General features: G+C 43.0%; 1 protein-coding gene across 4 annotated transcripts in view; it reads left to right on the plus strand.

Moving 5' to 3' along the window:
• ESF1 (ESF1 nucleolar pre-rRNA processing protein) overlaps window positions 1-22,478 on the plus strand; it is a 73,573-nt gene that overhangs the window by 45,387 nt on the left and 5,708 nt on the right. For all 4 annotated transcript variants that reach the window (XM_090051231.1, XM_090051217.1, XM_090051240.1 and 1 more), the window contains 3 exons: window positions 5,943-6,064; window positions 8,024-8,111; window positions 19,200-19,276. In XM_090051231.1, the coding sequence (XP_089907357.1) occupies window positions 5,943-6,064; window positions 8,024-8,111; window positions 19,200-19,276 (287 nt within the window). The remainder of the gene's footprint in view (window positions 1-5,942; window positions 6,065-8,023; window positions 8,112-19,199; window positions 19,277-22,478) is intronic.

A 22,478-nucleotide genomic window follows, 5' to 3' on the forward strand; every position in this document is an offset into this window, starting at 1 on the left:
GTGTACAATTGAAAACAATTCAACATATATTCTGTTTATATGAAGGAACAGTTCAGTGGTCACATTTTTGTTGTTCTATGGTAACATCTCTCTTATTTTTCCTAACTTTTCACTGTTATTATCCTGCTTGTTGGGCTAGCTGGATGTATGCTTGCTGTTTCTATTAGTTCTGGCTTATTGTGCAAGAAATAACTTTTTATGTTGGGGGGGAGTTTTGAGGGGGATTTTTTGATAATTTTTCTGTTGTCCTGATTATGGGCCATGGTATAGACCACTTCCAGGTCCTGTCTGTGTACCTAGAATTTGATCATACAACTCAGGGATGTCAGACTCATCTTATGCCCTGGTGCTGCTTTCTGGCCAGATCCCACCTGGGGCATACAGCTGTAGTTACTCTGGCTTTGACTTGACACATGGCTGCAGCTCCAGCTGTGCCTCTGGTACAAGGTTTGAGGTGTAGCTGTGGTTCCCTCCACGTGTCCGTGGTAGCTGTAGCATGGGGCCTTACAGGGCCAGTGGTTGAGGAGCTGGGTCCAGCAATGGCAGTAGGCCAAGCAGCCAGAGGGTGAACAAGGTGTCTGGGGCAACCTGCTGCCAATGGCCATGTCTGTTGGGGATAGCAGAAATAACTTTGGGATTAGTGGGTGAAGTAGTGTTTAAGACCAAGGAACCATTCCAGTAATTGGCTTCATTTTTATTAACGAACTACACACTTGGCCAGTAAGCAGTGTCACATACCGTGCAAATGCAGCTGCAAGTAGGATAGGAAGACTTCAGTGCTAGGAATCCCAGGGTCTGCCAGCCAGGCATCTAGGATATCTTGGGGAATGAGTGCTGTGAGGTGAATTTCTGATAATTCCAACTTGCTTCTGAAGCTTAAGCTTCTTATATTCCATTGAAGGTGGGTTGCTGTGGTTTTGGAAGTGAACTAGTCGCCTTTGAATGAGCCAATCACATTTTAAAATTCAGTTTATTCAAATGCATTCATGGTTTCCTGGCAACTTTTGCAGTTGCTTGCTGTACCATACCAGCATCCAGTCATTTCACTTGCTTACATGCCCCCTGCACGGTGCTATGTCAGACTGTTTCCTTTAAAGTCTGAGTTGTGAAACCACGTCCTCTTGTGTCTTGCTTACTAACAGGGGTTACAGATAAGTTACAAGGTTCTGTCTTCAGAGATGCTCAAAATAGCTAACTAATTATTTAGGCACAGCTCACCCCCTTTTATGTTGCAATGTCCACCAGGGCCCAAGGGTTCTGGGTTCTCTGTCAGGCCTCACCCCTCCCTGAGCAGTTCCATAGGCTAGCTCCTGCCCACAGGCCATATATTTTGACACCACTGTTGTAACTGATCAGGGGAGAAACAGAGCGTGACTGCAGACAGTGTTTTCCCACCTGCCTTGTGGGTCATTCAGGGATATATGGTCAAGGAGACTTCTTTATAGGTATATGTGACAGAAGTTAAAAGGTGTACAAAAGATTAAATGGGGAGCGGGAGTCCGAAAGACAAAAAGAGTTGCACTGCTGGAGAACACATTACTATCCCTGTCAGCCACAAAGTTCCTGTGTGAAGCGAGGCCAGTTACTTAAACTCGATATTCTGCATATAAGAGAAGTTTTCTCTGTGTCCCCCTCATTTTTGGGATACTTGTCATGGTCTGGTGTGAAAAAGTGCTCAATGCTTCCAGCTGCCACTGGGCTTAGAACATATAAATGGTATGTGATGCAAAAAATCGGCTCTTGGGTGTCCCAAACAGGGCAATCAGATTATCTTCTGTATACTTTCCTTATCTGAGAAATGAGAAGGATAATGCCCTTTCACCTCAGGGATTCTGTAAACCTAATACTTGTGAAATAGTTGATTTGAGTGGGCATGGTGAGCACCATAGAAAAATCAATGAGTTAAGTGAAAATTCTGTTTCCAGTGCAGAATTTGAATAGTGTGCAGTAAGTAAAGCCAAATAGGAGAGCAAAACATGGAGCAAACAAAACATGGGCAGCAGGGCAGGCCCTACGAGGAGAGGCTAAAGGGCCTGAACCTATTCAGTCTCCACAAGAGAAGGCTCAGAGTAGATCTGGTGGCCATTTGCAAACTCACCGGGGGGGACCAGCAGGAATTGGGGGAGGCTCTGTTCCCCTGAGCACCACCAGGGATTACTTGGAATAATGGCCACAGATTGTTAGAGAGAAGGTTCAGGATGGACAACAGGAGACATTACTTTACGGTTAGGGCTGCCATGCTCTGGAATGGGCTCCCAAGGGAGGTGGTACACTCTCCTACCTTGGGGGTCTTCAAGAGGAGGCTGGACAGATATTTGGCTAGGGTGTTATGACCTTGCACTCATTCCTGCCCGGGGCAGGGGGTCGGACCTGATGATCTGTTCAGGTTTCTTCCCACCCTAAGCACTGTGAAACTATAAAATAAGAAGAAAACAAAACACTGAATAGCTGTTCATTCATTGAGTAGTTTGCATCCTGTATAGTACGAGAGGCAGAGATCCTGTGGAAAAAATAGTGGGTTTTTCTTGTAAGTCATGTTCATGTACCTATATTATTGAGTCATGCATTTGTGTGAAACTGAACAGTTGACGATATTCTAGTCCAGTGGCTGACTAGAGTAAACCATAACGGAAATGCATCTTGTAGCATAGGAATGTGTTTATTTAAATCATAGGCTGCTTCTAAACTTTTGAAGCTTACACACCTGATCCTAGGTTGTGTAAGGAACAGGTTTATGGGAGCTGCTCTTGTTCTAACTGCAGAAGCAGAGCTAAGGTGGCCCCTTGATGTTGACACAGTTCTGCCAGCAGAACCTACTCCATCCGCAGCGTGGGGAGGCCTATGGGCTACAGGCTGTAATGCTTTCACTGCCCTAGCTGACAGCAGAACTCTGAAAGGAAGTTTAGCAAGCGTTTAGTGGCATGATGGGATCTAATTCCCCCCCACCCCCATCCCAACAATCACACCTGCATATATGTACATGGTGGATACTTGATTTTGGTATCAAGGATCAGATCCCAATTGTGCCATTACTACTTGCTGGTGCAGAGGCTCTTCAGGATCACAGTCCTGGACTCAGTGTCAGCAAGTTGAAAGCCAGGTTCCCACAGCCCAGTGTAAGCTGGTGTGGTCCTGGGGCTGGAAACAAGAGTCAGCTGATTGTTGGTCTGAGCTCTGGGATCACACAAGGTCCAATTCAGGAATCTAGGGCTGGAACCAAAAATCAACCAGTTGTTGGTCTCAGCCCCAGGACTACACAGGAACCAGTTTGAGATTCCAGTGTAGTCCCAGTCTGTGGTCCTCCCCTGGGGCTGGTACTTGAGCTCTGTGCACCACTGTCAGAAAACCTCACAGGCAGCTCACCTATATACTCATTCTTTTTTTCTAAGGTCCCAGTGCCCTGGGATCAGGAAGAGGTGTCCTGATCCCAAGGATGTGGTTTTAAAAGGTCCTGGCACATGGAACCTTTCTCTGATCCCAAGATCTGCATGTCCCAGATGTATCAAGTGCCTTGCTCCCCAGCTCCCTGGAAGCTGTGAGTCAAAGCAGTCAAGTTGCTGGCTCTCAGTGAGTTCTGCAGCTCCCCACAACCTGGTGTAGAGTTTTTCTTGCCCCTCATCTTTTTCAGAGGCTGAGGAGCAAGGCACGTTTTGGTACTGGGTCATGGGAAGCCATAGAGCTCACCCAGCACAAAAATGTGCATTGCCCCTTAGTCCACACTGAAGCTGCCAGGCAAGGCAAGCTCTATGCTGGTGTGGGGAGCACTGCAGCTCCTGCAACCTGACATCCCAGCTCAGCATCTGAATATAGCAGGATGCAGCCCTTCACAGGGATTCACCACAAAACTCTCAGCCTGCTGACATGGGGGAGCTGTCAACCAAGCCCTGCCATGAAGCCAGCATCAGCCCACATGGCAGGGCTACCCTGCTGCACATCCAGTTTAAGGTGTGATGGCAACCAGCCACAAAAATGTTATATAGCTTTGTGGCCTAATTTGTGGCTTTTTACCGGTTTTGTCAAGCCATTAATTGCCTGAACTGGCAGGAGTACTCTTCAAGTTTTTATGGCACTGTTAAGAGGTTAATCACACCTAAATCATCATGTCAGCCAGGAGCCGAAGTCATAGTCAGCAGTTTTATTCTTGAGCTATTTAAGCTTATTAACAACTAAAATATTTTGGAGCAGGTAAATTGCAGTTCTGTGGTGTATACTTTCCTGAGAGCTTATGAAACTGCCGTATCTCCTGTGAAAGAAAAGAGGAAACTTCATTTAACAAATTGCTTCATCTGGTATCAGACCTCTCCCAAATATTGACTTCTCAGGAAATACTACATTGAGGGTTTTTCCAGGTGTGCAGACCTGATTTCACTAGAGAGGCAAAGCTGTAACTACCCAGGTAGCCTAGGGGGAGAGGACAGGCGGTTGTCCTTTGTATGTGGATTGGTCATTTTGTGTTGCTGCTGAATCAAATACTTCAGACATCTTCATAAATCTAAAGTGGTGATTTTTAACCAGCATACCATGGCACCCTTAGGTGCCTTGAGGTAATTTCAGGGGTGCCACTACAAATACAGTGTTAGCATTTGTAAGGTACACAAACATGATTTACAAGAGAAACCCAGAGATGTCAAATAGGAATCCAGGGTGTTAAATTCTGACTTACTGTGGTTTTTCCGAGTGCTTTGCAACAGAATAGCTCTATTATTTGTCTGTAGTTAAGAAAAAAATACAAACTAAGAGCTGACATGTTGTGGGGAAGGTGGGGGCTGGATGCATTGAGACTATAGAGGGGTACCTTGAATCTTAAAAAAAAAAAAAAAAAAAAAGATTTAAAGAAACAAGAGGATAGTTCATTTGCTTTGTTTTACTTTTGGTTTCCATTAAGTCAGTAATTTGAATTTGTACCAAAATAAAAACAGAATATACTCCTTTCAGGCACTTTATATTTTTGTAATAATTCTGGAGCTGTTCTCTTCCAAGCCAATTGTATAATCACTACCCTCTATTGACAAATACTGTTTAAAAAATAATGTAATTGCCTTTGAATTTGGCTTTCCTGACATACCGGAAGCCTACTGTTTCTTAATTTTAAATACCTTTCCCTATCCAACAGTTAGATATTGATCTGTTTGTTTAAAAAATAGTTTTGTGAATTAAAACCTGGCTATTTCTTAGAGAAAGCTACAGTATATTTGTAAAACCAAAGGATGTCACTAATAAGAAGGTTATGCATACTTGTGCATATTCAGTACTTCAGAATAATTAAATTACATCTATTTCAGAAGATAACACAGTTAACCCTCTGTGGCTCAAAAAATATTTTTTCTTCATGTTACCCATATCCATCTAATTATAGGGTTTTTTTTTTAATAAAGAATACATGCCATGACATTTTTTGTACAAAATTTTTTTAAAATTATAGTAGAAGAAATATGAATCTAATGAGGCTGTGCTTCTTCATGTGAGTTCAAAACTTGAAAAATGCTTAACCTTATTTGTATCACAGTGTGTTTTTCTTTATTTTAATGGTATCACTTCACTTGTGTTAACCTTTTGCTTAATAGAATTAGAGGTTATTTGAAATAGAAAACTGAACACATTTAAGTTCTTTTGTGTAGTTTGATTTAATGAATAATTATTGTAGTCTTATAATTTTACATAACAGGTCCTTGAGTTGGCTCCAGTGTTGGGGTTTCTCTGTACTTTTTAATTGTGGTTTGACACTTTTTGTTTTGTAAAGAAACAATATAAAAACTCTTCTCCCATATAACAGTATTTTAAAGACTGTGTAGTCTTTTGTCAGGAAAAGAAGGCATTTGAGAATTGGGAAAAGCTAAACGGTGGTGCATTTATTAAGGGGAGGTAACAGCTTGTGAGAAAATTTAAATGGCTGACTGATCGGTTGATCAACTGCATAATGGATTAACTTCTTTTTGCCACAGGACTTAAAGAAACAGCTGAAGAGATGGTTAAAAAAAAGCTAGAAGGAAAGGATAAACTAACTCCATGGGAACAGTTTTTAGAAAAGAAGAGAGAGAAAAGAAAAGTAAAGAAAAAAAGAAAGGTAATGTGCTTCTAAATTTGTAATTAAAACCCATAACTATACTATTTTTGTCTTCCTTTAAGTGTAAAGTATTTTGCAGCTTTCAGAATAATCAGGTATGCCTTCGTTGAGAGACATTGCTGATAACTAATACCTTGGCAGAGCTAAAGAATTAGCAGGATATTCATAGTAATGCTAGGCTTGTATGCCTTTTCATATTTGTTTGGGAGCCAAAGTAAATATCATTATGCATTTGTGTGATTAAAGAAAAATAAATGTGTGAGTCTACCCAGAAAACTACCCTTTTGATCTTGGTATTTTGTTATATTCTGGAATGTTTGAAGAGCAGTCATTTTTATTACTTGGATATGATGAACAGACAGCAAGGCTTGTGATTAGGATGATAGTTGTTTGTTCAGTCTTAAATGATAAACAGATTTCTGCCTCCTAGAAACATGCATTTCTAATGGCATCGAGAAATTGCTCAAAGATCAACCGAATGTTTGCATTTGGGGGATATTGCTGGGTATGAATGAGAATGGAATTACTTTCATACCACTTGTCTTTCTACTCGGCTGCTGCTTCGTTTTTCCATGTAAAGTAGAGATTTGTCAGTAGATTGACGTATACAATAGCAGTTCACAGACATAGGGAGAGAGATTTACTAGACAGTACTAATTATGTAGGGGGAACCTAGTTGCTGTCTAACATTCCTGACACTGTCCTCCTTCATCCTAAACTAGGATCTGTTAACAGCTACTATTAATTACAGCAATTTCTGCAACTTTATTAAGACATTCAACCTGTTTTCTAAGAAAAGTTTCAACTGGGCATTGACTTACAGTCAATTAAGAAAGCTGAGTGGCTTCAGCTGAACAGATTGCAATACTATATGCTAGAACAACTCTTGCTAAGGCCACTCATTTCTTGCTAAAATAAGGCATGTTAGTGGTTCTCATATGCGGAAGGCTAGGTCTTCTGAGGGAAGAGACCAAAATATGTTTCCTTTGTAAGTCCCAATGTACATTTGGTGGACTTCAGGGAACAATCTAAGGAAGGGGTGGGCATTTATTTCTGGCAGAAGACAGCTTACTGAGTTTTGGCAAGCCATCAAGGGCCACATGACAGATAGCCGGGGCAGATAAGTATTAACTTGCTAAATTTTTTAGGGGGCTTGCCACATTTTGCCCACCCCTGCCTAAGCCTGTTTACTGAAACTTTCTTTCTAAGGAGGATTGTTATGGAGAATGTCAGTTAAATTGTTGCCATTGACTTACTACAGGGTCACTTGGACAATAGTTAATTGTTTTCAGTTTATATAGAATCAGCATACTTTATAAGACTCCTGATAGGTTTGATGAGCATGTTTATATGCTGAGATGCTTCTCAGCATATAAACTGCTGAGGAGGAGTGGGGAGGAGGGAAATGTAAGCAATCTTGTGTGTAAACAAAACAAAACAAAAAAAACACCAAACAAACGAAAAAGAAGGACCTACACTTCTTTGCTAGTGACCTTCAGCACTGATGTTTAACAGCTTCCTTCTTTAAAGAAGATAGGATTCCCAACTGTTTGCTTAGTTTGTGAATGTGCAGTACAAACCTGCTATGACATGCTTAGGCTGAGGTCTGCAATTTTACTCCTTTTCATTGATGTTCCTGAGTTAACTTGAAAAATAACAAGCATGGATATGAAAAAGTGAACTTGTAGGAATGTTTATTCTACACACTTAATCTATTCAGGGAACTCAACAAACAGCTTTCTCTGTATGGATAGTAAGCTTTGTAGTTTCATGTGTTTAACAGATTTAGGATATTTTATTTACATCTCTTAGCTCACAGTTTTACAGTTGGTTCTGTGTTATTTAATTCAAAGCTGTAAATTTGTTTGTAGTAAAAATAATATTCAAGTCACATGAAACTTCTGCATTAGAAATGATCTAACCTGTTAGAAATAATATGATGCTTGCTTTCTATTATAGGCTGATGCTGAGGAGCTGAGTGGAGAGGAACTTCCCTCCGACGTTGATTTAAATGATCCATACTTTGCTGAGGAACTTGGGGTAAAAGGTTGGTCAGTAGAAATAATTTCACTTTCTCAAATTAGTGTTCTCTCTAGATCAGTGGTTCCCAACCTTTTTAGACTGCAGACTGGCAAACCATGGACTGGAAGTGACTGCAGACTGGCAAACTGTGGACCAGCAGACTGCAGACTGAAAGTGACTGGCATACCGTGGACTGGCAGCCTACCCATTTTTATGCAGTATGCCCATCACTTCTGGACTTCTGGTCTAGCAGCCAACTCTCCTGTGGACCAGCAGCCAACCCTTTATGGCCCGGTACTGGGCACCTCTTCTCTAGACAATGAATTGAAGAAATGGAGGAATCAGGGTAGTATGTATATGAGAAAGGGAAGCATTCTAATCAAAATTAAAAGTAAAGCTCATTTTGCCAGGAGTTGTTTGGGATATTTGTGACATGTTAGATGGTGCATTTTTGCAGGTTTTTGTAGAGTAACAGGACGAGACTTCCAATATTTCCAGTAGCAAGTGTCAGCTAATCATCTCCAGAAAATGGCTGTTGGAGGCAGATCTGTCACCTGATCCTCTGAACATGTCTGATGTCAAAGAGTGATGTAGTTTTGAAATCAAGTCTGTCACATGTGTGTATTAATGGAGTTGCAGGAATCTGTGCCTTTGGGTGAGTCCTCTTAGAGGTTCTGACAGTTGAGAGGAGTATACCAGGTTTATTGAAACTAACTTTCACCCTGAATTTTTTTATCGCTAAGTGGGGATGTAGAGTAGGGGTTGTCAGCCTATGGTTCATGGGCCAAATTTGGCCTGTGGAGCCATTTTACTTTTTTGGAGCCTGGGGACTTTTTGGCAGCATGTCAGTGGTGAGGTGGGGACTTGGGCTACATGGCAGCAGGGAGAACCAGCAAAAGCGCAATGCAGGGGGTGAAGCAGTGACTGTGGCTCTGGCAGTAGCAATGCAGTTTAGGTTGGTAGTGGTCCACACAGAGCTAAGCTCTGTTAAAGTGGCCTTCATTGTAAAAACATTACAAACCCTGGTATAGATGATGGTAAATACCCAGAAGTCAGAAATAATTTGGTATTTCAGGGCTTTGGTTCTAAAGAGTGAGTGTGTTGTTATGTTGTCTCCCCTCTTCCCCCACCTCAATTCCTTTTAGTATCTGATATTTTAGGATCTCGGAACATACCTGATTCTTAGTGGATCTGGATCCTTATTTTGGATGAACTCATTCACCTCTTTAGTCATTTGCTCTGTGTGTGTGTTGGGTTATTGCTTTGATTATGTGGGGTGCTATTGCATTGTTCACTATGTGTTTAGTGTAATCTAGTGTCCTGCAAACAAACAAATGGCCTAAGCTTTTTACATTATGCTTTTAATCAAGTTGCTGTTACCTTTCTTCATTCTGAAGTTCAAAGAAGTTGCTACGTTTCTAAAGTATTACTCCTTTTTCTGTACCTACATGCCTATTATGGTTCTGGCTCAGTCAGACAGGAAAGAATTGAGCAGTGAAGGATTGCTAACTTGAAAGATCTTGGTGATCTATTAAATAGGTAGCAGCCTGTATTTATTTTGGTCTGAGTATTCTGTTGGCACGCTGAGGTGAACATCAAGAATGACTCGGCAGTAACATTCTTGGCAGCATGATGTTTTGGCAAATAAACAGGGCTGATTTAGGGTTTAACATACCTTAACATGCGCTTCAAATCATGCTGATTATGGGATCATGTTTACATTTCATTAACCAACTATGAGGAAACTAAAGCTGATTTAAGGAAACTGGTATAAAAGAAAATACTGTTTCTGTCCATACACAGTAAAAAGGAAAATTCATGTGATACTTTTTAAAAGATTCTCATTCCTGAGTTTTGTGTACCCAGCGTGAGACAGGTTGTGAACTCCCTCATTTTTAACCAGCTGTGCAGAGGAGGTGGTTCTGTGACCTGAACTGCCATAATATCCTCCAGTCTCTTTCCTGATGCACAGAAAGGAACAGGTATCACTAAAATAGAATCAGTTATAACTCTGTTTTGGCATGGATAAGAAAGCTTTAAAAAGATACTGCAGAGTCTTGAGTAGATGAGTGAATTCAGTGAGGTTTTTTTTCAATTTTCTGTCATTGGAGGTAATTTTTTAATAGGATTCACGCTGTTGGAGATGACAACAAGAAGTGCCTGTGAGTGAGTGAGAGCAAGAGAGAGAGAAGGCAGCTTGATCTAGTAGGTGAAGTAGTGGACTACAACTTGGAAGGCCTGCATTCTGTTCTTGGCCCTGCCACTTGCCTAATGGGTGATGTTGGGCAAGCCAGTTCAGCTCTCTGCCTCAGCTGGGGATGCCGCTGCCCCTGACTCCCTTTATAAAGTACATGATGATTTACATGGTGTTTAAATGTTGGTATTTATATTAATAATAGACCCTTAAAAATATGACACTGAATACACAATGAACCCAAATTTGGCCAACTCAAACACAAAAAATATTAATAAACAGCTGTTGGGGCAGGAGATTTTAGCCATCTTCATCTCAGAAATGGGTTATGTAGTAATGCGAGTCCAAGCGATGACTCCATTATAGGGGCAAAAGCTTAGGAGCTGACAGCAAAGATATGCACTGATAACTTGGAGCTTCAAGGGGTAACACTGTTCTCTACCACGTCTTACACGAAAGAAGCCTGCATCGTCTTAATGGCAGCCCCAGCCAATGTTCTTGTTCAGTACTTTGTCTTAGGCTAGGTCCTGGGAGAAACTTTTACAAGGGTGAGCACTTTTCAGCAGTAAAGCTGGGGGTGAGAAAGGTACGATGCTCCACTTGTTTCACTTGAAAGACTTCCTTCCAGGTAAAGCCCAGCAACAAAGCTGTGAGGTGTTTGGATTCATAGGTGTGTGAATTTAAGTCTGCCTTTCCCCCTTAGCACCAAATTTGTACGCAGTGGTATATATGCCAACAGGATAGTCTGTTGCTCTCTGTGTCTGAGTCTATACAAAAGCACACCTCTGGGAACAAAGAGTTCTGGCACCAGTGTATCTTGGTATTTGAGGAGTTTGGCAGCCAAAACAAATCTAGTCATTCTAACCTGATTTGCAAAAACTAAGGGAAAGTTTGGATCCTCCAGAGAAAATGTATTCTTTCCTTTCTTTGTATACCGTGTATTTGTTACCAAATGCCTGGGCTTTTTTTTTTTGTAATGCAAATAATAATCCTCAGAATTTCCATGTTGATCTCCTTTATCTGATCGACGTCGCATTCCATAGATGTATTGGCAGTAGTGGGATGGTGCAAGAAGAGATCTTGGCACAGACGGCCTTAAAAAAAGTGGCTGCTAGTAAAGTCAAATGTTAACTGCTCTAAGGCCAGCTCTAGTTGCATAGATATAAATGATCTAGGTGCAAACATCTACCTAACTGCAAAGAGGACTCCTAAAATGCTGAGAGCCCCAAGCTGCTTGTGTTATACAAGTTGCTTATCTTTGTGGTAATCGCAGCCTTAAAACTGAATAATGGGCATTTTGAATACTGCATGCTGGTACTGCTGAGAGCTTCAGTTTCTTTTCAGTTCCTGCACTAGTGTATGAAGTGTTAAATGATTGCTTTGATTAGCATGCCAGAAGGCTAGCTATCATTTGGTGCTTTTTGATGTGACCTTTTAGGGTGTCATGATGCTAAACCTGGATATACTCCAGAGTTTTGTGACTTTTATGGCAATTAAAATTGTTGTGTATCAACCTGTGCACTTAATCTAGAAAGAATCTTGGGGTGATTAACTTGGCCCATGCCAGTGCTGAGTTGTGCTATGAAGGAACTTGGTGTCTTGGGACCAAGAACTCCTCAATATTATGCCCTGCATAAATTACCTTCTCCTTTCTCCCCTGCTCTTCATCATGCTGCTCCAATACCCCCTTATTTTTCCTTGCTTTTCTAAGCCCCAGCATTTGCTTAAATTCCACCAGTGCCATCCCAGCCTCCCCTCTAGTGCCTACAGCTCTGATCACCCACAGCTTCCCTGCTAGGCATACCTTAGATGTGTGCTGCTTCTAATTCCAGATCCTCCTTCTTTGCCACTTCATGTTCTGATCAACACTGTGGGGATGGTCCATAGGAAGGTGGGAAAGTTATGGGGAGTAACTAGGGACAGGAGAAGAGGGCAATGGAGTGGGGATACAGTAATCCTATCCTGGAGCAGGGTGTAGTGCAGGTGTGGCCAAAACCGCAGCCTGCGAGCAGTATGCCACTCCTGAGCAGTTTAAATGCAGCTCCTGAAGAAAGTATTTGAATGCCAAAGTATTACTTGAGCTGGGGCTCTGTGCTCAGATTGGCTCTGACATATGCACCTCCAGGATTTTATTCCTGTCTCTTTGCTACATTCAGATTTTAGTTTGCAGCAAGTTTGGCCACCTCTCACACCTAGTTGTTAGGCAAGAGGCTCTCTATCCATCTGCAGCATAAGATGTACAGAAAGGTGTAAAGTGGCCTGTTCTTCTCAATGGCATGGAGGAAATCCTATAAAGAAAAATACAGCCTGAAACAAGGAAGCTGAGGCTGTACCATTCATTTTCATTGGTGTTCTTACCCTCTTCCCATGGTGTCGGCAGTACTGGTCATGTCATGCACTAAGCATGAATGATTTTAGTTCCTTATCCTTGTATCAGCTATGTGGGGGTATATTTAGAGTGGAGGGAGACAACGAAGAGGCCAACAATGTGAGAAGGTGAGTGCATAGCACTGAAGACCTCTTAGTCTTCCATTTCACAGGTCTAGCCTTCCTCTTTCCACTCCTCAGTCTCCTGACCTGCTCTGATCTCCCCTTCTTTTCTAGGAGTAATGGGCATGGTGATGGAAGGATTTATTTGGAGCCTCGTTTCTACTGTTGGGGATAGCATAGGGATGGGGGACAGTATATTTTTCAAGGAGGCTGCATAGTGGGAACAGAGTGGATTTGATTTAAATCCAGTCAATTTAAATCACTGGTCAGGTAGCCTCTATTTAATCATTGTTTTCTACAAAACGTGCATTCTTGTTGTTTGATATAACTTTTGTTCAAGGCTATGGAAATAGGCTTCAGGATAATCAGCATATGTTCTACACTTTTCTGTAGCCCAGTGTTGAGAACTTTGGCTATGAGGATTCCATCTATTTTGTCATGATTTTGTTTATGAATTGTCATTGGATTAGGCCAGTTCTCATTATATCACTCCAAACAGTCCACTGCTGATTTCCATCACACATCTTGTAGGAGAGAGTTTGGCCCCTCCTGCTTCCTTCAGAGTAGCTACTGCAAAGTGGTTGTTATGGAAGTGTTGTGCAACTTTAACAAAATTGCACTGATAATGTTTCTCTCTTGTTTCTGCTGCCCCTCCCACCTTGCATTTATCTCCAGACTCCTCTTTGCCCAAATCTGCTCCACCCCCAACAATTGTCTGTCATTTAACTTCTTGAAACTTTGCACTTTTAGAGAGAGGTAATGGCTTGACTCTGTACATAAACTTGTAGAGAGACAAGAGGACTGATGGGTAGGTAATCAGGTCTGTTATCTCCCATGTCCATATACTGGGTGTCCATATTAACAAGGATGTTATCTCTGGAGAGACAAATCTACAGTTTGAGAATTGAAACTAAGCATCACAGAGATGCTTAACGGGATTTTCTAGACCAGTGGTCACCAAACTGACTGTTGGGGGCTCCACAATCAACCATCTCAGATCGACTGTCAGAAGCTCCATGATCGGGAGAGGTAGGATGCATGTGTGGAGCAGCCAGGACACAGTCCAGTAGTGGCAGGACATACAAGCTGCGTGATGCACATGACTGGGCTTAGCTGTGTCCCCTGCCACTGGGGACAGGCTGGGTGAGTAGGATGACCCCCCTCCGTTCCCTCTGCCCCTGGGTGAGTGGGGTCAAAAATATAAATTGGCCAAAAAAGTGTTTCGTTAAGTAGCTGATTATACTCTGGAATAGGACACTGCAATTCTTGAAAAGCCCCTGAAATATTTTAAAGAATTGCCTTTAAAAAAAATCTCTTAACTTTTTCCAAACATCTTTCAGAACTCAGGTGGACTTCCAAGATAGGCTTTAGGGGGGAAAAAAATCCTGGTTTTAGGGGCCCATTCTTATGGGGGTCCCAGAGGCTCCTCTATAGATTAGTGAAAATTAAAGAAAACCACTCTACCCAGTGGGACTCAGTGCTCAGTCTAGAACAGTAATCTCCAACCTTTTTTAGGTGAAAATCAGTTTTTGAAGTAAAGGGCAATCCAGGATCTACTGTGCCCCTTGCCTCCCTGCCCAGCAGCTCAGTTAGGTAGGGGGGGGAAGAGAAGAATAGATTGAGCCCCCCACAGTAAGGGAGGGACTGGGGCCCTGGCTGGGCTGGGGTAGAGTTAGGGCCTGAGCAGCTCATCCAGGCATGCGGGCAGGCTCCCACTGCTGCATGCACCCTGGCGGGGCCTCCCATAGTCTGTGCATGGGGTGAGGCAGCTGCTGCTGCCCGCTGGGCTTTGTGCCCCAAGCTCTGCTGCAGCTTAGGGCTCAGGGCACAAATGCCAGGGCGCAAAGCCCAGTGCACAGTGGCAGCTGCCTCGCCCTCCACACAGATCCGGGGGGCATATGCCCCCCAGGCCTCTGCCAGGGTACATACAGTGGCGGGAGTCTCCTCACACGCCTGAACGAGCCACCCTCCCCCCAGCCCGGCTTCAACTCTCCCCTGGCCCTGCACAGCCGGGTCCCCGCTCATCCCTGCTCCAATCCCTCCCTCACCAGGGGGCCTTGATCTGGTCTCCCTGTCCCCTTCCCCAGACTGACCTGTGGCAGGGAGGCGAAAGCGGGGCAGGTGGGGGTAGATCCTGGATTGCCCTTTTTTTCCCAACTTGGTTGGGAGCAACTCTTAGACAGTATTTCTAAGGTTCACATAGCAATCTATTTAAACAAGAAAGAAAAATGGAGATTTCTGGTGGTTTTGGAACCAACCAGTCTTAATCTCCATTGAGCTATACAAATGGTTTGGATTTTCACCTCTTTGCATTTACCCATACTTGCTAGTTTCTGTGTCCTGTAACTTAGCCAGTTACAGGAACATTGACTAAGATTTATAGCCTATTCAGTCTTTACATACCACAGAGTTTAATAACATTAAGGAAGAGGAACATACAGTTTCATCGGAGGGGGCTGCTCATGTGCTTATAGGTGCTCTGCCCTGGGCAGTTCCCTGGAGATACTGAGTCAGCAGCTTAGGATTTGAGGAGCAAGTAATTCTGTTCATCTTCCTTCTTGGTGTTGTCAGCCAGGATTTGTGTGTTTTGGTTTTTTTTCCCTCCAGTCTATCTTGGAAGCCCACTTGAGGTCTGAAAGATGTTTGGAAAGAGTCGAGAGAATTTTTTTAAAGGCAATTCTTTAAAATATTTCAGGGGCTCTTCAAGAATTGCAGTGTCCTATTCCAGAGTATAGTTAGCTACTTAACTAGACATTTTTTTGGCCCATTTATATATCTAGTCTCTCTACTGCAAATCTGGCTCAACAGAATGAATTCAAATATCTTCTTTCAGTATACCCCAAAGAATTGTAACAAATTGCTTGAAATGCAATTCCAAAGTCAAAGGTCAGAGTGTGAGATTCAGTCCAAGAAACTTTTTACACTTCCCCTGCTACTTCATGACTCAAGTCTTGAAACTTTCCAAAGACAACAATTTGATTTAATAGTATTTGTAAACAGCACCCACATTATTAATAAGTTATGTGAGTTTGTGTTATACTGGTACTGTGCATATTGTGCATAACATATCCGTATAACAACATAGCACAGAATAAAACAAAACTTCACAACAGCAATTAACTTGGGAGAAGGGATTGACATCATATATCTGGACTTTAAAAAAGCCTTTGATGTGGTATCCTATGATCTCCTCATGGAAAAATTGGCTAACTGTGGCCTCGGCTACATCACAGTCCAATGGCTGGGGAATTGCCTCCAAGGTCAGACCCAGAGAGTGGTAGTTGATGGAAGCGAATCATCGTGGTGCACTGTGACCAGTGATGTCCCCCAATGCTCTGCCCTGGACCTGTACTCTTTAATGTCTTCATTAACCACGTGGACACTGGTGTCAGAAGCAGACTGGCCAAGTTTGCTGATGACACCAGACTTTGGGTTAGAGTGTCCACACCTGAGGATAGGTTGGTGATCCAGGCTGACCTTGATAGGCTTAGGAAGTGGGCAGATAAAAACCTGATGATTTTCAATATGGAAAAATGCAAGGTATACTCCACCTCAGGTCGGTGGGTGCATGGGGAAATCTGCATCGCACATCACCCTTATGGGCTCTGCAGTGCTATGTTTGCTAGCACCACAGCTGAAAGGGACTTGGGGGTCATGACTGACCACAAGATGAACATGAGCCACCAATGCAATGTTGCAGCTGGTAAAGCAAACAAAACTCTGGCTTGCATCCATAGATACTTCTCTAGCAAATCTCAGGATGTCGTCCTCCTGCTGTACTCAGCCTTGGTGAGGCCACAGCTGAAGTACTGCATCCAATTCTGGGCTCCACAATTCAAGACGAATGTGGAGAAGCTTGAGAGAGTCCAGAGGAGAGCCACACGCATGATCAGAAGGCAAGAGAACAGCCCTTATGAAGAGAGGCTGAAAGCATTGGAACTAGAAATGCGCAGGCTCAGGGGTGACCTGGTGGCAGCTTATAAGTATATGAGGTATACATCAGGATCTGGGGAAATGCCTGTTCACCAGAGCGGACCAAGAGATGACAAGGTCCAACAGTCATAAACTCCTGCAAGACCGTTTTAGGATGGACATAAGGAAAATCGTCTTTACTGTCTGAGCCCCCAAGGCTTGGAATAGACTCCCTTCAGAGGTGGTGCAAGCACCTACTCTGGACGTTAAGAAACGTTTGAACGCTTACCTTGCTGAGATATTTTGGCCCTAGCTGACTTCCTGCCCCTGGGGCAGGGGGCTGGACTTAATGATCTTCCAAGGTCCCTTCCCGCCCTAATGTCTCTGAAACTTAAATTAGCCGTGTGAAATTTTGGTTCTCCTTTTATTTTACTGTCATCTCTCTAAAGTGGTTTTTTTTTTTTTTTCCCCCTAACATGACACTTAAAACTTGTTATAAAACCAGTGTAGCTTGTAAGAAATTTTTAGGAAGCCTTGTTAACAAATACAAGGAATGACAATAGCTGTTCTGATTTTGTTCACAAACACTGTCTTGAACTAGGCCTTAATCTAGTTCAGTTGTCAATGTTGTCAGACAAATTAGGAAAATGCTAATTAGGCCCTTCTCTTCCCCTCCTTAACATTTTTTTTATAACACTCTCTCATTCTATAATGGAAGTTAAGAGCAAGGCATGAGCATCTTGAAAAATATATGAAAATTTAGCAAGTTGTGCATATACTTGATTAGAGCTTACTGATAGATAAAAGAAGTTGTGGCATATCGTTTCTCTTGTTTTGCTTATACCAGTTCAGTAGATAAGGTAAATTGTTTGCTTGATGTCTCCAATTGATTTCTTAACTTGAGGCTTTTCTTCACTACCTGGCATTAAAATGTGAATTTCAAAAATAAATGAGGCATGCTTCCAGATTCTGGCATATATAAGCAGTTCTCACATGTGCACATGTCACAGGGGCACTGAGGTGTCCTGTGCCTTAGAGGAGAAGGAGAGCTGTCAATCAGCAGGGCAGCGCAGCTGCGGGTTGCTGTGGTAACCAGCCGGTCAGGTGACCGGAAGGGGGCACGGCCGGGCCCTTTATAAACAGCCCAAGCTGGAGCCTAGGAGCAGTTCCCTTCTGGCAGCCGCAGGAGGTGCAGCTCGACGGGAGAGCTGAGCAGCAGAGTTAATGGTGGTGGTTTGACTGGCTGCAGTGATGCGAGGGGAGAGACAGAGCCCGGACAGACGTATGGGTGAGAGTCAGCATTGTGTGGGATTTATATTATAAGCCTGGTGCCTATGTGATGTTGTAGCTGGCTGGCTGACTCTTTGGTTTACTTATTGTTACACCGGAGGACCGGGTGAGGCTGCTCACGGGGGCTCCCCAGTAGCTTGGGGGTTCCCGGTGCCCAGTGGGGCACAGCAAGTGGTGCCAGTGGGGTACAGCGGTGTGCGCCAAGAGGCAAGAGGCAAACCCACGGGGCAGCGGGCACGGGAGGCGCGTCAAAGGCCCCACAGCGGGACAACGGGCGCGGGAGGCGTGGCAGAGGCCCTAGGTGGGCCACCCCAAGATCAAGCCACCCCCAGCCGGGCGGCAGGTTTCATTGACAGGCACCCAAGACTGGTGTGGGCTAAAGAGTGGTCTGGAGGGTCCCCATACCAGCAGGGGAGCCCTAGGAACCAGAGGGGCCAGGTAAGGCTCCGGCTGCCTGAGCCTTACAGGACACACTTTATGTCAAGGTCGTCATTGACAGGACTTTGAAGGGGCCAGGTAGGGCTCCGGCCACCTGAGCCTACCGGGACACACTTAGTTGGACAACCATCATTGCAGGGGTCAGCAGGGGCCAGGTAAGGCTTAGGCTGCCTGAGCCCAATTGGACGGTCACCATTGACAGGACTCAGAAGGGGCCAGGTAGGGCTTAGGCCGCCTGAGCCCAGTTGATATAGAGAGTTAATCCAGGTAAGGGGGCCAAGCCCGGGGGGGGGGCCCAGAAAAGGGGCGCTGGTTGCGGGTTAGGCCCAGGGGCGCTAGAGAAGGGGCGCTGGTTGCGGGTTAGGCCCAGGGGCACCAGAGAAGGGGCGCTGGTTACGGGTTAAGCCCAGAGATGCCAGAGCAGGGATGCTGGTTGTAGGCCAGCCCAGGGGGCGCCAGTAGGGCGCAGGACCAGACAACATCCAGGAAGACCGGCGAGGCTTGGGGCATGCTATAAGGGGAGGTCGGAGGCACGCACTGCCCATAAGGCTGGGGTGAGAGCACCCCATTTGGAACAGAGGTAATACCAGCGCAGTGTCATAGGTGCAAGTAGGCAGCCTCCCATACTGAACCTAAGATCAAAGACGTGGCGGGCGAGTTGAGGGTGCTGGATTGCCTAATTGACATGGCAAGGGGGTGCTAGCGAGTACACGGCCGCTCGTAGGTTCCCACCCCGTGACAGCACATGTGAATTAACATTCATTTATTTGTTTTGTCCTTTAAAATCAGGTTTAAAGAAGAAAGTGAAGAAATCTAAGACAGAGAAAAATAATACAGAAGATGAAGCTGAGATAAAGAAACAGAAGGTAAATTGTGTGAAAGCATTAAGGATGAAATTCTTATACTTACCATATGCATATAAGAAGAATCAGTGAGTTCTGCCAATAAGTTCAGCAGGACTACTCTTAGGCCCCTGGCAGAGGTTACATTTATGGTGTAGATGACACGTTAATCACTCCATAAAATGTGTGTATATCATGCTAAATAAGATACCACATGTAGCTTGCTATAAATGGTGTATAATGTAAAACATCTTTGTGGCTGGTTTGTATTGCACATTAATTTGTACTTGTCGCATGTTAAAGTACAGTGACACAGCCCTGCGCTGGGTGTCAGTGCTCAACTTCCTAGGCATCGAGTGGAGGGAGCTGATGGGGGTTTAAACCTGCTAAGTGGGGACATCCTGGCAGCTTCTTCTGCTCAGCACCACTCAACCCACATGTGGGGCAGCCCCATGCATGGCTTTAAGCCTGCTGATTTGAGGGAGCCCATCAGTCTCCTGACCCAGCACCTGTCAACTCGCATCCAGATTTAAACTTGCTGGTGTGTTTTCAGTGTCTGAGATCTGTGATCAGACCACTTTGCATCATTATTTAATGTCTGCCAGAGACCCTTAGAGAGGGCTATAATTAATGCCAGACAACTTGGTATGGTGATAAATAAGTCATCACAAACCTGTCTCATACTCCTTGAGATGAGAATTTGGTTGAAGAAGATAACTGCAGGCTTAGTTAGACTTTTGTAAGGCGTAATACTACACACTTTTCTGCCTCAGAACTTAGTACTAGACAATATTAAGAAAGCAAACATTAAGTTGATTAAGAATTGACTCTCAGATCTCAGAAAGTAGTTACTATTGAGCCATCATCAAACAGGGTATAACTTGTTCTATAAGATTGTTATTCTAGTACTTTGAGCAATCTGAACATAAATAAAAAAAAATTCTGGTAAGATTTGTGGATGATGCAAATATTTTTGTTTGAGTTTGGTTTGGCATAAATTAAGTTGGAACAACCATACAAAGCACTCTCAATTGATCACTGATGTGGGCCCATAAAAACAAAATATGTTTTCATCTGGCCAAATGCAAAGTTATGCATCTAGGAACAAGGAATGAAGGTAATAACTGCAGAAAGGTGAGCAGAGTCCCAGAAAGTAGTAGCCAGAAAAGATGCAGGGATCATAGACAAACCATCTGAATATGTGTTTCTAGCATAACACTTGTAGGCAAGAAACAGCTAACACAAACCAGAGATGTGCATCAGGAGAATGCATTTAAGAAAATTATTTTATGTCTGTGTGGCATTAGTGAGATTGTTGTTGAAATAGTGATTCTTGAGTAAATATTTGAACAATTGAAGAGGGTGCAGAAATAGTGATTCTTGAGTAAATATTTGAACAATTGAAGAGCGTGCAGAAAAAGCCAAAATGATTTCAGGGCTTGCAAAAATGCTGTTTTCTGAGAGACTTAAAGAGCTGGATTTGTTGAATGATGATTCAGAAGTGGTAAGATTAACAGCATTCTCACAAAGATCCTACATGAATCTAAAGTCATCTCCTAACTTATACTCAGTGATGGCCTAATTATGCAGCTAATGTTTGTTTTTAAACCAGTAAGTGTCTTTAGAGGGAGTAAACATGGGGTACTGAAGGCCAGAAAAAGAACTGGGTGGAAGCCAAAGCAAGACGAACAGAAATTAAAAATAATCCACACATTAATAATGAGGGTGACGGTAATTAACCACTGCAATGAGCTAACAGGGGAAGTGATAGATTTTCTGTCCTTTGATGTCTTCAGGTCAGAACCAACTGCATACCTTCTGTGAGATTGTGTTTTAGCAAACTATAATTTGGGGTTTTAATCAAACAAGTTATTTCGCTCAACATATGGGTAACAGTGAAATTTAATGGCCTATGATTATGTAGGTGGTTGTATCAGCTGACTTAATGCCTTTTAAATTTTGTATATCTGTGCACAAATGTTCACAGGATTAGAACACTGCAGATTTATCTCAGGGGTTGTATGAAAGACTCCTACTGGATCTTGGCACTGTAATTGTATCACTTTTTTCAGTCTCAGGATTGACTTTCAGTTGCTGTATGTATAAGGATATGGATAAATGAAAAAGTATGTTGATTTAATAGGAGACAAGATTTTATGCATCAGTTCATCTGCTGTTTTACCTGTCCACCTTGTGATAACTGGAAGATAAGCATGTGTAGTTTATATACCAGAATAAAGCAACTGCTATAAATTACCACTGCTTTTAGCTTCCGTTTACCTTGGGATACAAAGGACAGGTGAAATGGTTACAGTGGATCAGGTCAGCACAAGCGATTCCCACCTCTCCCCCCCTTCTTTGTTGCCCCTTTAATTTGGTATAGTAGTTTCATCTGGTCATTCCCTAAGTTTGTGCTTGCGTTTGCTAATGAAAGTGACCATATTTCCCATTCTTTTGCACTAAAGAGTTTTATTTTAAATACATTAATTAGTTACTCCTTATTTTCATTGCATGGTATGACTGCCAATGTTAAACTAAATGCCTTCCAAATCTGTTCATTCACAAACATGAACTTTGCAAGATGGTAAGTTCTATATATGTTGCACAACTTAGCTTAACCTATATACTGCATTTGCACTCTTGTGTGTTAATAAGCTCTCCTGTTTTGCATATTGTTCCCAAAAAATTAGGCTAAAAGAACAATGCATTTGCAAAGTCAAATGATCAAAAGCTAGGGTGAGCCCGAATGCTGAGATTTACCTCTGCAATGTTAATTCATCCACTTTGTGTGTACACATTATGGTTATAATTTTTACTTACAAGGTCCCATTCAGTGAATGGATATTTGTTGAGTGTTCGTTTTAATCCTGTTTGCAAAATTAGTATTCCCTGTTTTTTTCCGTATGTGTACCATCCAACTTCTTCACTGAAAAAAAGTTTCTCCTGGGCATTTCTAACAATGCTCTCTCCTGTAGTATCCAAATGTTTCACGAGTATCTAGGAATCAGAACTTGTGGTAGAGGTGATGTCTTTTCATTAGACCAACTAGATGTTTTAAAAAAAAATTACTTTATTTGCAAGTCTTTAGGCACAGGCATCCGTCTTCAGGCATAGGAGAAAAGATTATAAAAGTTCTCTTAGGTAGACATGAAAGTTCATATTTCATACATCATGTGTATGTATTAATTTATCCCTTCATCCCCCCCCTGCATGTGTCCCACTTTTA

This window comes from Crocodylus siamensis, chromosome 1 (assembly GCF_052110815.1).
Source record: "Crocodylus siamensis isolate JL-2025a chromosome 1, ASM5211081v1, whole genome shotgun sequence".
Taxonomy (NCBI): Eukaryota; Metazoa; Chordata; order Crocodylia; family Crocodylidae; genus Crocodylus; species Crocodylus siamensis.